The 15,303-nt window shown below is 29.8% G+C and overlaps 1 protein-coding gene across 2 annotated transcripts in view; it reads right to left on the bottom strand.

Annotated features, from left to right (window-relative positions):
- Positions 1 to 15,303, bottom strand: part of LOC127711628 (tetratricopeptide repeat protein 28-like) — a 111,488-nt gene that overhangs the window by 19,812 nt on the left and 76,373 nt on the right. For both annotated transcript variants that reach the window (XM_052217734.1, XM_052217735.1), the window contains 2 exons: positions 6,664 to 6,811; positions 5,716 to 5,988 (listed from right to left, as the gene is read on the bottom strand). In XM_052217734.1, coding sequence (XP_052073694.1) covers positions 5,716 to 5,988; positions 6,664 to 6,811 — 421 coding nt within the window. The remainder of the gene's footprint in view (positions 1 to 5,715; positions 5,989 to 6,663; positions 6,812 to 15,303) is intronic.

Genomic DNA, 15,303 nt, shown 5'->3' with positions numbered 1-15,303 from the left:
CTGCGACCCTGCTATCTGACACAACCTGTTTAAATTTGTTTCATTTGTTATCATAAAGGAACACAAAAGATATAATGCGTATCGATTATTTAGCAGTCGTCAGTTAAAAGTTTGTTTAACAAACTTATCAGATGAAGAACGAGTGATCCAATTTCACAAAATGTAGTTCTTCTCTTTATATCTTGTATCAAACAAGTTGCAACATTCTGATTGATACAACAATGTACTATTTTATATTTGAAATCAGAGAATAAGGACCTAATGTTTACAGTGATAACTCTGCCCACCCTAAAAACTAAAATTAAAGCCAAATTCAGACACATGTCTCCAAAATATTTCAAAGTTGAATTCACATCTTTAAAATTTTATTTATGACCACAGTTCTGGTAGCAGACGTACTTTATCCTTACAAAATCATCATCAATTTAAAGTATGATTAAAGTGTTTACATGGCATGTATGTTAAAACGCTTCATTAACCAAAAAGAAGATTACTATATATATATATATTTTACAACTGTTGCCAAAATAGGATTCAACATCATTAATTTAACTTTTTGTACGAAATAAGACCCTTCACTGCAGATAAAAATTGTTGTATAGTTATAAAATTGATGTATACTTATAAAAATTATTGTATACTTATAAACATACTGTTTAATACTGATGTTTTCAAAATTGTAGATAAAATTCTTAATGTACCCCAATTTCAAACACTGTTTGTCAAAAATAATCATTTTCACAGTGTAATTAAAGATATCAACATTCTTTCACAAGAAATTTAAAGAATCAATTAAAGGTATGCAAAACGGTCTTTGAAATCTTCATAATTGTTTTCACTTATATATAATTAGTTCTAGCTGCCAACTTTCAATTTAAAAAAGCATGAAATTAAATAACACAATAAAACATAAAAAGAATGTGGTTTCTTTTTTTCCTTCTTTAGTCACAGCTAGACTCATGTAAAATGACAATTAAATATTTTTTCCAAATTTTATCTGATAAAATTTTATTGTAATTATTCAAATGACACTGCATGCAGACTAATCCGTTGAATGCAAATTGTGATACATAAAAAGTAAGACCCAAAGGACGAAAAAATTATTTAATTTTTTTAAACGTCTACTTTGTAAACATTCTTAAAACATTCAAAAAGATAAAGAAGCAGCATTTTCCCCCTTTCCCCCCCCTAAATGATGTCAACATTCAAAGAGACAAACAGCATTTTTTCTCCAAAAAGATATCTGAGAGACATTGTGAAAATATAAAAAGACAATATATCCATTTAGAACCTGTATAACCTTATGTAGACTTATATACGACAGTAAACTTATCATAAAAACACACAGAACCGTGGGACCAAAAAAGAAATAAATCATGACAACTCATTGACATTTATACTTCCGCACAAGGAACATACAAAACTGATCGAGCAAAAACTACACATAGGTTAATGTCTTTGGTATAAGTGTTGGCGCTTATGTTGAAAAAAAAATAATGGATTACATTTTATAGTTTTTCTCAAAGAAACCGTCAATAAAGAGATGTCACCAATGTTTTAATGTTACGACAACACAAAAACACGAGATTATTACCTTTTTATTTTTTTCGGAATGATTTACGACTGATTGATGTTAAACATTGCAATAAATTTGGGAGCACCTCCTTGTGAGAAGTAGTAGTATTGTCAAGCTATATACAATACTTTATAAAACGTCAATGAATAGACCATTTGGTTGATATTTCAAATTACAACTTTATCAATAATGACGAGGAACATTAAAAGATTAATTTAAAAAAAAAAAGAAGTTTCTTAAGAGTTTTGTTTATTTTCCTTTTGTAAGACTTCTTCAACATTGATATTTTATTACTTTGGTAAATTTTCTGTTTTTTAAGTCTATTTTCAGAATTTTCACAAGATAATGTTCCTTTCCATAAATGATTTGTAATATTCTCTAAACTTCAGACAATATGGATGTGAAATGACCTTTTTACCTATATGATTATGAATTTACCTATAATCTATTGAAAAATGCTCAAAACTAAATTGTTTCTGTATCTTTGACACTCAAAGAAAGACTGTTTATAGTTCACATTCAAAGAAAATAAATTATTAAATACCAATTATTTTTATATTGTGCTTTTTGTGAATTTTTTCAATTAAAAAAAAAACTAATTTGGTAAATGAAAACATGACAAAAAAGTCACCTTCTGGCATGTAAATTTGCATCTTAAACTATCATAAAATAAATTTGTTAATTTGGCGTAATGAAGGGTGTAGGGAATTTTACACCAGTGTTGAAATTCCATACACCCCTGATTACACCAAGATAACTAATACATGTAGTATCAGTTTCATGTTTAACATGCTTTTCATATTCCCTACAGAGGTACTTTTAATAAATATGAGCCTCCTCATGGGGTTTTTGATTATGTGATTACTTGGCCGTTTTTATAGTGATTATTTGATTACCAGACCAAATATTTCATGATTATTTGATTATTTGATAATCTAGGACTGTATTTTTGATTATTTGATTATCTTGTTTAAAAAAAAAGATTAATGATTATGTGATTATATTGGCAAAAAAATAGTGAATAAGTTATTACTTGGACACCCCAATGATAGGCTTCGAATAGCAACAACTCCAATATATTTATTATTTTTATCAATTTACACCAATTTATCAGATTTCAACATAACAGTTCTTAATGATTTAGATTATAAAATAACTAGACCCTATACCATTTACATTTTTTATTGCTATCGAAAAAGGCATTAGTTAATATTTTATGACAATGATCTAAGGGAAAGAGGACAAATTTTAATATGCATTAGGACCCTAGGCTTGTTCTAATAAACACATAAACAAAGAATAATAAAACAAACACATAAAATTAAGAGTAAATGGTTTTCCACTTAAAATGTGAAAAACAGGAAAACTATATAAAAAAAAAAAAAAAAAAAAAAAAAAAAAAATTGGCATGATTAGAATAATAAAATATTGCCACAAGCTCTTAAACATTTTTCATTTCAAATTATTTTTACTTAAAATATGCAACAAATAATAGGAAATTATGACCAAATGCTTTTAAGGACATTAATTTGAGAATTTCGACACCTATTTTGTTCCTGATCACAAGTTTGGTTCAATCACGACTGAAGTCAACACGTTAAAATCTGACGGTGAACCTCTAATTAAAGAGAAGGTTAATGGTCAGCCACAAACCATACAATTAAATGAACATTTAAAAGTTTGACTCCTACAGGCAAGGTCACATTTTTAACATAAACTAAAGAATTTTGTGATTTCCATCTCTACAACTATTTATTGTAACCTACTAAATGAAAGGTAAAGATGACAGAAATCGTCATCCAGCAAACACCAAAGAATGTGAAAGTAAATATCTACAAGAAAATGAAATATGCTTTGAAAATCCTATCAATGTCAATGGTTTGATTTATAAATTGACAATCACTGTGTAAAAAAAATGAAAATCTACAAATTTATTATTGTTTATACCGTAAATCATTCTTGTATTCATCATTTTTCTGACGAGTGGCCAATTCTACTTTAATGTCATTTAGGCTTTTTAGAAAATTAAATTATAAAATGCTATTTTCAAAACTGCTCAGTAAGAGTTTGCATCAATTGGATGACTAGCAATGATTTAATCCAGTTCTAAATTAACCAAATATCGCAATTAAGACAAATGAAGTTTTCACTGATGTTTATTTCAGTTGTTGCCGGAAAATCTTCAAAAATCTAACAGTATTATAGCCCTACCATTGTAGTTTTAAACTGAGAATTGCACTTAAATATTCATTATCATTAATCTGCAAAAAATATCTTTTCAAAGCCTCCTCAGTTCATTTTTGAATAGGAAAATATGAATTTGAATTTGAATGAGAGGAATTTTCAAAGAAAATCTAAACTCCTAATTACAACAAGAATTTAACTTTCACGCCTCTTTGTTTGTACATGTCCTTGGAGAAAACATTTAGGATCTAACATAATATACTAAATGGAATTTTTACTGTTTAACAGAAACATTTTAGTGACATTTTAACGCCATTTTATTGTTGTAGCCTTTTAAAGTAAAATTCTTAAAATAATTGTAAAATTTGATTTCATAACATTTTCATTGTCACCGCCTTCCCCTAAACCCTAAGGTACCATGGGGTTCCAAGTTAATTTTATGTTTAAATGACTATATTTAAGTCTTTTCACTAAATTAAATTTTCTAAATGTTAAAATCTAACAAGTTGTTTAATGACTTAAGTATACAAATGAATACATCTCTTCAATAGAAATCAATTTTATATCGCCATAATTCAGTATAACATTGACCTTGTGTTGATTCAGTGACAGTACCTGTAGTTCTCGCCTTTTCTTATTTTCACAATGATTTTGAAGTTGTTTTGACAAGTACAATTTTAAGCATTGCCCCTAGGAAAAAGTTTGATGTCATTAAGATCTTTGCTCCATTAAACTGATTTCTATAAATTGAAATTTTGGCAATCTATTTTGTTTTTAAAATGTATTATCTCCCCTTAAAGAATATTTAAAGGATGGCAGTCATTTTTGTTAGTTAATCTCTAAATGTTTTCGAATTCATGACAGGTTTATAAATTATAGATTTCAAGCTGGAAAAATATTATTCCTATGCATTATTTAGAATTAAAAATTTAAATAAGTCATTTAGTTTACTTCCAAATTTCCTTCATCGTGACTACAAACCTGATCTCATTTCAAAGTTTACCCAATTTTTTAATTGTCAGCTGTTGTACTATCAAATAACAGTCATGAAAAATATTGCAAAATAATAAACTTTCTATTTAAAAAACAACAGCTTTAAAATAGTGATTTTGGAACAAGATACCCAGTAAAATAACAATAGAATTTGAAAGAGGTTGCACGACAGATGTCTTAATGGCATCTGATACCTTTGACAGACAAACATTAGTACTTATCTAATATATGTTCCAGTCAATTTAGTGCATTATATGCTTATTCTTTTTGACATAAAATAACAAAGTTGGACACGATGTCATGCAAAATTTAACCGATTTTGTTGTTAGACATTGTAAAAAATTCCATGCCAAGTTGGTACGAATTCAAAATATAATCAAACAGAAAGGGTCTGTCCAACAGATCTGAAAATTCCTTACACTGTGTGTTCTATATGGACCTTTTTGTATAATAAGCTGCCATACAGGTTTAAACAAACTTTTTTGAAATTATATTTCTCAAAGACAGGACCAGTAGATTGAAACAAATTCAAATAATTGGTTTGAACCATGAAATGAATCTAATTCTAAATATCATATCTATCATCGTTAAAAATTGTCAACATTTCTGTAAGTTATTTATATCAAAGATTTATATCCTACCAGTAGTTGAAAATGAAGAAATATTTTTAGTTTCACAACAGACTACAATCTATTTTCTTTATTAAGATGTTCAATGTAATATAGAATGGATCTTTCTATGATGTACCATAAATGTGAAAATTTCGCTTATTTCTGCACTTATGTCTAAATGCACGAAAATATTCCCCCCACATGAATCTTTTTATAAAGCAAAACAATTGTGATGAAGTGTGAATTTATCGTTGATGAGTGGATTACAACCCCTAGCAAAAAGTTTATGCACTGAAATTACGAAAATATTCAGGTTTAAAGTATTAACACTCGACAATTATCCTAACCTACCTAGAGATTTGGCTACAGACAAGTCATGCTGCATGTATGTTATTGCCTTGTCAATGTTGCCAAGTCCCCAATGTGCACTGCTGAGGGCCGAGAACACAGAGCCTCGTAACTTTAAACTGCAGGTCCCAATCTGAAGCGCAGCTTCCAACATTGCGATTGAAGAGCCATAGAGACCAGCTGCTAACAGCTCCTGACCAATCACAGAGATTATAACAAATGGACTTTGGTGTAACTTTAGTTTCTGCAGTTGTTGAAATGTTGGACCCAGTTTCTCTGAAATAGAAATATCAAAAGTTTAAATTAAATGTTGGTCTTATTTTCCCAGAAAAGTTTTGATGTATGTAGAAGCAAACTAAGTTAAGAAAGATTTTTACTTTTATTTTGTCTGGATGCTATTGGAACCAACAATTCATGAGTTTTGTAACAAACGATTATATTCTACGTCAATATAAAACAGTGAGTTTCATGCAGCATGTCCCATGATGTCTGTATCATTTTGGCAGTGAACAGAATGCATGACCAAAGATGAGCAGAACATCTCTCTCTTGGAAAGTATTGACACTGCACTTTCAAGAATGCAAATTTCATCCAATTTCAACAGCATTTAAAGTTTTTTTTATATTTTGATCTTGAATCTCAAACTAAAGCCATAAACTATTTTAATTTAAAATACTAAGACAAAGGTCATGAAAATTTACTTTATATTTATCTATTTAAATGGATTTTATTTTATGGGAAAATATGGATGTTGAGAAATCAACAATCAATTTTAAAGTTTTTTGGGTCCTCAGTGCTGTTCATCTATGTACTTGATTTGGCCTTTAAACTTTTTTGATATGAGCGTCATTGATGGGTCTTTCGTAGACGAAATGGGAGTCTAGTGTACAAAAAAAAACATATATATCTTTTTTTTATTATTACATAAAATTCTGAATCGACATTACTGACCTTTCAGTGGTGACTTCAAGGCGGAATCAACAAGTCCGGATAATAAACTTGTATTGGAAGAATCTTGTGCCAGTCCCACAGCGAACGCTGCCAGGGCATCTCCATGTTGTCCTAACTGTTGTAGAGCTACACCTTCTCTTAAATAAGCCTGAAATAAAATATAAAACATTAGTACATATGTACTGTCATCTTTGATTGCAACTAGAAAATCGATCTATATACATGTATGAAAAATTTTGAGCATACTCTGCTGGTTGTATTCTAACCTCATCATATGCTAATACTAATTTATCAAACTTTCAGTTTGTGAGGGTAACTTGCAATCCAATCCAGGACCTACTTTTTAATTGATTGTGTTGAGTTCTATCTTGTTTTTGCCCTTTTTAATCAGCATTTGCTTTATGTCCTATATTTGGTAGCCCAGATTGAATTGCTTCAAAATTTTTTGACAAACTGGAAGGAAAATTTAGAGCTTGAAAATGATTTAGTATCTTATTGTAGAAGCAGATTTGCTATTATTCTTTTCTGCAGTTTTTGTGTTGTAACTAAGTTTGCTATTGAATGGACATAGTCTCAATATCTCCTTGTAGTCATTCAAAATATAAAAAAATTCCTACTGATGGTATTTTACAGCTATTACACTAGCAAAGTGTAACATAAAAAAAATACATATTATTTTTTCAAATTTCAACTGAGCCTTTTACGAAGAATACAAATACAAAGTTTTTTCTTGCATATTATCTTGATATCACTTTGATACTTCAAATATCAATATGGATATAAAGGAAATTAAAGATAATATTCTTTCACTTAAGTGGCATTATCAGTGGTTTACCACATTGTCCAGATCTACACTAGCCATTTTACATATTACAAAAGAAACTGGAATGTGTCAAGCATTTATCTTAAGGTACAAACATACTTATACATAGAACACTTCTAAATCCAAGATCAGTTCACCACAAATTACTTTTAATGGCTTCTCTCTTTTCATTTACAGGGGGTAAACTAATAGGTATAATTTCCCCAATTTTTATGGCACTTTTATTGAAGGATCTGATATTATCTCCGATTTCAAAGACTTTCGCATTCAACTACCTTTTTCGGAATCAATTTACTAGCACATTACGATTCGGATATCAAAATATCAACAAACTTTTCAAAATTTAACTGATTAACTCAAGGATTTACGTTTTAATTACAAATATCACAGTATTGTAATTAGTACCGAGAACAAGAAACGGTTTTATTGACAAACGGTATAAATCTGACCTTTTAAATTTCATTACGTTTTATGCATTTGCTATGCTAATGGATAGGTCTATGAAGAGATCAAATATCGACATTCTCCACCCCAGACGACATAAAAATCCACACATGAAAGTAAAATCTATTATACCCAAGACATAATGAGACAAAAAAAATGTTGTTCGTCTTTTAAGTTTACCATATATAACCGTCTAATTTGTAATACAAAAATACTTAAAAGTGAACGCTTTTGAAAAATAAAGACATATCATTTTAACGCAATCTAGTCATGAACAACGACCGTAATATGACAATAGACTTGTGATCTATATCTTATCTTCTTACGGTACGTAGTTTCACATAAACTCTCATGAAAAACGACTGGTCGAATGAAAAATGATCTGCCAACACTATTCTATAAACTAATTATTGTGAGCCCCGGAAAAAATTGAAAGTGTGAAATCCTTTTCTCCATTGACTGCAAACAAAAGGACCTAGCTATGCATAAAAAACCGAAAGTGATCTAAATCAAAACTTTTATCACTTTGTTTCATACACAAAAGACAATTCATGTAGACATTTTGTCTGTGTTAACTTAAAGAAGCTTAAAGGAATATACATCATTTCTTAAAGAGTGTTGAAAATTATTGATTTTCTTAGTCGCTTACAATCAAACCTTTCTACCAAACTGACAAGTATTATTTTCCTTTTTTGAAGTTTTTATTACAATAAAAATCAAATTTTACCAACAATTAAACTGACTGCTTTTTACGCTTTTTGAGGTTTCTATTGTATCTTAAAAATGACTAAACTATTTTCTTATGAAACACTATAAGTTCAACTGTGAAATGTACTGCATTCTAATGCATTAAGGATTTTGATGACTAAGCAGAAATAGAAAATTTGCTTCATTATATACCTGCACTGAATATGTAAATGTATATCTGCATATTTTGGGGTCACCATATATGACCTCTTTTACAAACTAAAATTATTTAAACATTTACAAATTACACCATTTTTTTTCAAACAAAAGCAATAAGTTAGACCCTAGTGTCAGTATAATTTTTTCAAATTACAACCAGGTTAAAGGTCAAGGAATGTTACCCCAAATCAAAAGGAACTCTTTTGTACTGGAGATGCCAAAGGTATCTAACTGACCAACCCTCTTATAAACCCACAACAATTTACCGAAGTGTTGATTTGATACTTTTACTACAAATACCTGAACAATCGTAAATAACCCATGTGACATATGTCAACTGTCGACAAACATAATCATAACAATGATTTCAATTAAACATTGATGTCCAGATTTCACGAATTAAATCAAGCTTACAGGAAAATAAATGTTTTAATCCAACTATTTAATGAAAAATGTCAGATCACGGCAATAATATATCCCTGTCCAACCTATAGCAAGTAACATTATCTCAGCCTTTTGTAAATATTTACAAATCTGACAGAAAAATTAATTTGTCTTATTGTAAGGTCAACGAATTTTATATAAGTTGGAAAATATAAAACTTAACTTTTCTGGCGGAACCTTTGAAGTGGAAACTCATGGAATTCATGAGAAACAATTGATAATTCTGATGAGTGGAACATCAAGGTATTCATCAGAGAAAATTAATAATTTTGACCAGAAACTCACAGATATAGCCTGTCTGTTATAAAGGATTTAATAAAATCTGACCCTATCAAAGTATATAAAAACCTGGGAACAAACTGATTTGTTAAAAAAAAAATGTTACATTAACCTAATACAATACATTTAATTATTCATCTAGGGGAGTAATATCTTTAGAGTTATACCATGACTATGATAAAAGAAAATTTGTAAAGATATCTGATACAAATTTGCATTTAGACAGTCACAAGGAAACGGAATATTCCTTCAAATATCAAAGCTCAAAGCAATAAAAAATATTTTTGTTAACACGTGTCCTTATATAAGAAACAGGATTAAAAACTAGGTCAGTATCTTTTCCTTGAGAAAGCTTCTTACACTGTCACTGTTTACTTCCATACTTTCAAGATCCCAACAGCTAAAAACATGAAACTGACAAACCATATAGAAATAAACATGATAAATTATGCAGATTCTTAAACACCAGAAGAAAAGAAATTTACTACCATTGTAAAATATTAATGAAAATAATTTGATACATCTATTTTGTATATATCTATTCTTGACAACACGTAGGTTTTTAATAAACATGCATCATGAACTGTCAACTATTTATAAGATAAAATAATGAACGAGCACCTATTTCATAAGTTATATAATATTGGATTTGAAAGAAGTAGAACACAAGACCCTATAGAACTAAACTGCTCCCTAGTTTCACACTGGACTTAATATTACGTTTAAAAAAATCAAAACAACTTCAAGCTTCAAGGTTGTATGACCTCTAGAGTCTAGATGTCTTTTGATTGTTTGCATCACTGGGTTGCTGTCTCATTCATTGACAATTATACCCAACATCATCACCTTTCATTCATATAAATTCTTAGTTTTGATTCTTAAAATAGTCAAAACTTTAAAGTCTCTGTAATCTAAGCCTCACTCAAGTTTTGCTTAAATTGCAACTTTGCATTTCTGTAAGTCCATTCATTTCCATACATCTTTCAACTTTATAACAAATTACTCCCAATCTCAAAGAAAATATGAAATTTTCAAGAGTACAAAAATCTCAATCTGTATGAAGCATTTAGTGATTTACACTAGGGAATTTAAGTAAATGAATGGATTAATACAGATTTAAATATTTTTAATAAACAACAACTGCACCTAGTTCCTGCAAATACTGTAATTTCTTTTCATCTCCGTAAAAAGTAAACTTCTCTTGAAAGTAAATTTGTTCTAATGTGTTGATATAAGGATTTAAAATACATACAAAACTTCACTTTTGACTTGAGAAGTCTGTATTCCTTGAATTGAATGTAGATTTGATCAATACAACACAATTCTTACGACCCCCTACCAAGGAACTTAGACTTCATTTTTATCATCAAGATTAAATACAGGTATCGATAAAAACTTTTTAAATTTGTTTAACGAAGGAACAAGAATTTTTAGTTTTTGTGTCGACAGTTCATTTTGACAAAAGAATGACACTTATATTTATTATGCTTTTGTAAGATATCGGTAAATATAATAATTCATGATAACTTCGAGTGTAATTTAACGGGGTAATTATGTACCCCTGGCACTGTCTTGGCAAATAAAGATCTCTTTGATGAGGTTAAAATGTCATCTTCATGAATATACAATCTTTTTTAACCATTTTTTAATACATATTCACATTTCAAATTTTTTTTGGCTTTCAAACTTTTAATATAATAAGTGACATTACAGTTATTGGTGGGTCTCATTGGGGTGTAAGCCTGATGCGGGATTTGCCGATATTTTGTAAGCGTGACACGTGAAAGTCAAATTATTTTGCATGAAAACGGAAAACGAAGTCAGGTGGGACACATGAAATTACAAGTGCTATTATTACAATGATAAGCGGGATCTTGGATCATAACCCCCCAATGAGACCCCCTTATTGCAGACGGAAATTCACTAAATGATATTGTTAAGTGAAAACAAATCTGTTCTTGAATGTCTGAAAGCTTGCACTTAAATTATGGTCAAAAAGTGGAATTTTGAAGGTGGAAAACTAGCTGCCATTTTTTTCACCTTATTTTAAATTTCCACAGTAATATCTGCAAGTTAAGATTTCAAAGAATTATGTAAAAATGCTTAATAGAAGCCGAACTCCACTCTCAGAAGCTTTTTCCTTACTTGTGTATAAGCCCCATCTGGCCACTTTACGACATAATAGTGTACAATTAATTAGCTTTGAACCTCTTTAACTGAAAAGTTTGTCCTCAAGCTCATATAAAACCACGGTTACTCTAGTCTCCCGGTCACCAATACTTTTAAACATAAGATACTAATATCAAGGGTGACATTTATTAGCCAGAGAGAGCTTATACAAATAACATTATGATTTCTAAAGGCAACCAGCGGCTTGGTGATGACATATCTTAAGGAGTTTCTTTAAAATAAAAACTAGCACCTGTTTCTAAAGACACCTGCAGATTTGGTTCAGTACATGTTTTCAGGTGGTAAAGGAAATAAGAAATCAGGGAATTTTTTTTCTTCTTTCAACACCTTTGTAAACATACAAATCAACACTTTATCTCTACTAAATGGGTAGGGAGTCAATTATTTTGTAAACCTGTTGTAAATATACTATTGTGTGCATATCTCAGAACAATTTCCAATCATAAAGTCTCGATATATATAATCTAATTCATTGTTTTCAAATCTACTTTTGAATCAATATATCTATTTACAAATAAATTAAAACGTTGAAATTTCTCTCTCCGATACAATTGTGGTGAATGTCCAGTTTATAATTACCGACAGTTACCAAGGTATGTAAAACTTTCACGGCGGTGTCCGGACCTCCACTTCAATGCCCACTGATTAATTATTTGTAAACAAATGACATGGCTATTTTAAACTATCACCACTATCAACACAGATTGTTTATTCAGTAATTGTTGGGGCCGGCAACTGTTTGAAACGAAGTAACAAACACTTTAAAGAGGGAGTAGGAAACAAACAATGGACGGAGACATGGCCGGAAAATTCTTAAACATATTCACCAACAAACTTCCCCTGTATTATTTGAACTGGAATTAAAACAAAATATATGTAAATAAATGTAACTTTCTGAGGACATTGATTTCCCATGAAATTGACACAGGTTCTAAAATGAGAAATTTTCAGGCGAAATTTAAAAGTTTCATAATGATCGGGATTTAAATATAAAAATAAGAAGATGCGGTATGATTGCTAATGAGACAACTCTCCACAAGAGACCAAAGTCTTTTTTTTTCATAGATCAGTCTGCATGCTGTATAACAAAACATCTTTTATTTAAATTATTTTTCATTTTTCGATTACAGCATCACTGATGAGTATTTTGTAGACGAAAAGCGTGTCTGGCGTACAAATTGATAAGCCTGGTATCTTTAATGAGTTTTTTTTATTAACCTACTCATGAAATATTTTATTGCCTGCCCTACGAAGATATTACATGACAACACAGTAGCCAATTTCGACCTATACATGTTCTAGGCAGCTAGCGGCTGTTTTCAAATTATCACCCTAGTATTGACAATATCTACCAGTATGTCAATTCACCTTTAGTGGATTGAAAAAAGATATGGCAAATTTTGACAGTCAATTTTAATACAGGAGACAATGTCTCAATCAAAATGCTATAATTTGAAGATAAAAAATCGATCCTTCAGGTAAACCAGTTCACAACATGCTTATCAATAGATTGTAATTCCCCGCTGGACAATAAAGATCCATGTTTCGATTTTCTTATCAGGTAACAATACCATCTTGAGACCTTATTTCTCTAATTGCAAGTGTTTTATAGATCAACAATAAAGTTACGTAATTACTTGGTGTACTTCATAAGGTTATGATAAATGTACTTATTTTAACCTTAAATGTCTACTCAATAAAGAGATTAGTCTAGAGATGTACTGAAGCATTAAGTTAAGCCTAAATGTACTAAAGAAAAGGAAAAACCTAGAGAAAAATAGAAGATAGAGGCATTATTGTCTTTTTTTTTCATAAGAAAATGTTTCATGTAAAAATACTGACATATATGGTTTTTCTTCTCACATAAAATGGAGATCTAAACCATATGTTCATGTTTTTAATTTTGATTTCATAATATGTTTAAAAACACTGACAAAACAAGGTGCATATTGCATAGTAGAACTCAAAAATTTGCCATTCCAAAATTCCATGAAAACAATGCTTTGCCATGAAACCAATGCTTTGCCATAAAAAGAATGTTTTGCCATGAAAACATGCATTACCATGAAACCTATGCTTTGCCATGAAAACATGCATTACCATGAAACCTATGCGTTGCCATGAAACCAATGCTTTGCCATGAAAACAATGCTTTGCCATGAAAACAATGCTTTGCCATGAAAACAATGCTCTGCCATGAAACATTTTGATGATTAATAAAATAATCTCTGAGTATCATATGAAAATCAATTCAGCGGTTAAATAGATGGGAATTCCTACAGCTTATATACTGACAACAGATAGACACAGACCTTACTGACTTCTCCATAACTACATAGCCCCACTATTACTGCATGAAGGTATAACAAAGTTCATAGACATAAATTTAATACACTCAGTACCAAACCTTACAATTGATATTGACAAATAACCTTATAAGGATAAAGATTTATGGACTGAAAAGGAAAAAGTACATATTTCCTTCATCAACAATGTTTATTTTTAATGAATCTTTCCTCAAACTCATAGAAAAATAACAAAACTGATGGTTTAATTTTCTTCACAGTGCCCTCTTGACAAATAAATTTGACAATGGTATCCCCAGCTGTGTAAAATCTTTTTGAGAGCTATTATCCAATTTTTAAATCAACACTCATTGTTGCTTTTGAAGACGATCGATCCACTGAAAACATACGTTTATTCTAAACATAGATAATTTGGTGTAAATTGGCTTTTTTTATTTTGCCCTCGGCCATATTTCATCAATTTCTTTTTGTCATCAATTTAAAATTACTCCCAATTATTCAAATTATTTGCTTACAGAATCCTTAAAAAAAATACCCCTAATTTAAAGAATTTACATATTTTTACAGGATTTTAACAAAATGAGCTTAATTTCATCAATTTACCTAAATTAATAGAAAATTTCACTAATTTGAATTATTTCAGAGATAAAATCACTTTTAAGTGTTCAGAATTTTTTTTAAATTGAATTCTTAAATTTAAACCTTTTACATCAATGTCGAAACCTTTGTAAAACTGAATGGACAAGGATAGCCAGGGGTCATTTTTAGCAATTTACTTGACTCAACCCCCCATAAATTATTTCTACTTGATTAAATGGAATTAAGGATTCAAGTTAATTTTAAAGTTGTATTAAATCCAAACATTATTCTAGCAATGATTATGAAAATATTCCCTCTATAATTACCTCTCTATTTAAATATTTTCCCTTATGATAAGGTATCTAAATGGTTTGAATTTTTAACTAAATTTTTCAATTAAAATAATACCCAAGACACTGTAAAAGACTATAGCAATGTACAGAGGAACAAACAATGTACCACCACAATTACTGATTTAAGGGAGCTACCATTTGATTTTTATGGGGGGCTAGGATGAAAAATTTTGTCCTGCATTTTTTTTTAGCTGTAGTCTCTGTCCTGCCTTTTTATTTTTTTCTCTTTACGGTCCTGCCTTTTTTTTTAATAGTTTATCCTGACTTTTTTTACATAAATTGTCATCCTGCCTTTTTTTTTTGCCAAGTTGCTCAT

Source organism: Mytilus californianus, unplaced genomic scaffold (assembly GCF_021869535.1).
Source record: "Mytilus californianus isolate M0D057914Y unplaced genomic scaffold, xbMytCali1.0.p SCAF_8, whole genome shotgun sequence".
NCBI classification, from domain to species: Eukaryota; Metazoa; Mollusca; class Bivalvia; order Mytilida; family Mytilidae; genus Mytilus; species Mytilus californianus.
The sequence above is the reverse complement of the archived record's forward strand: the minus strand, read 5'-3'. Positions and strand labels throughout refer to the sequence as shown.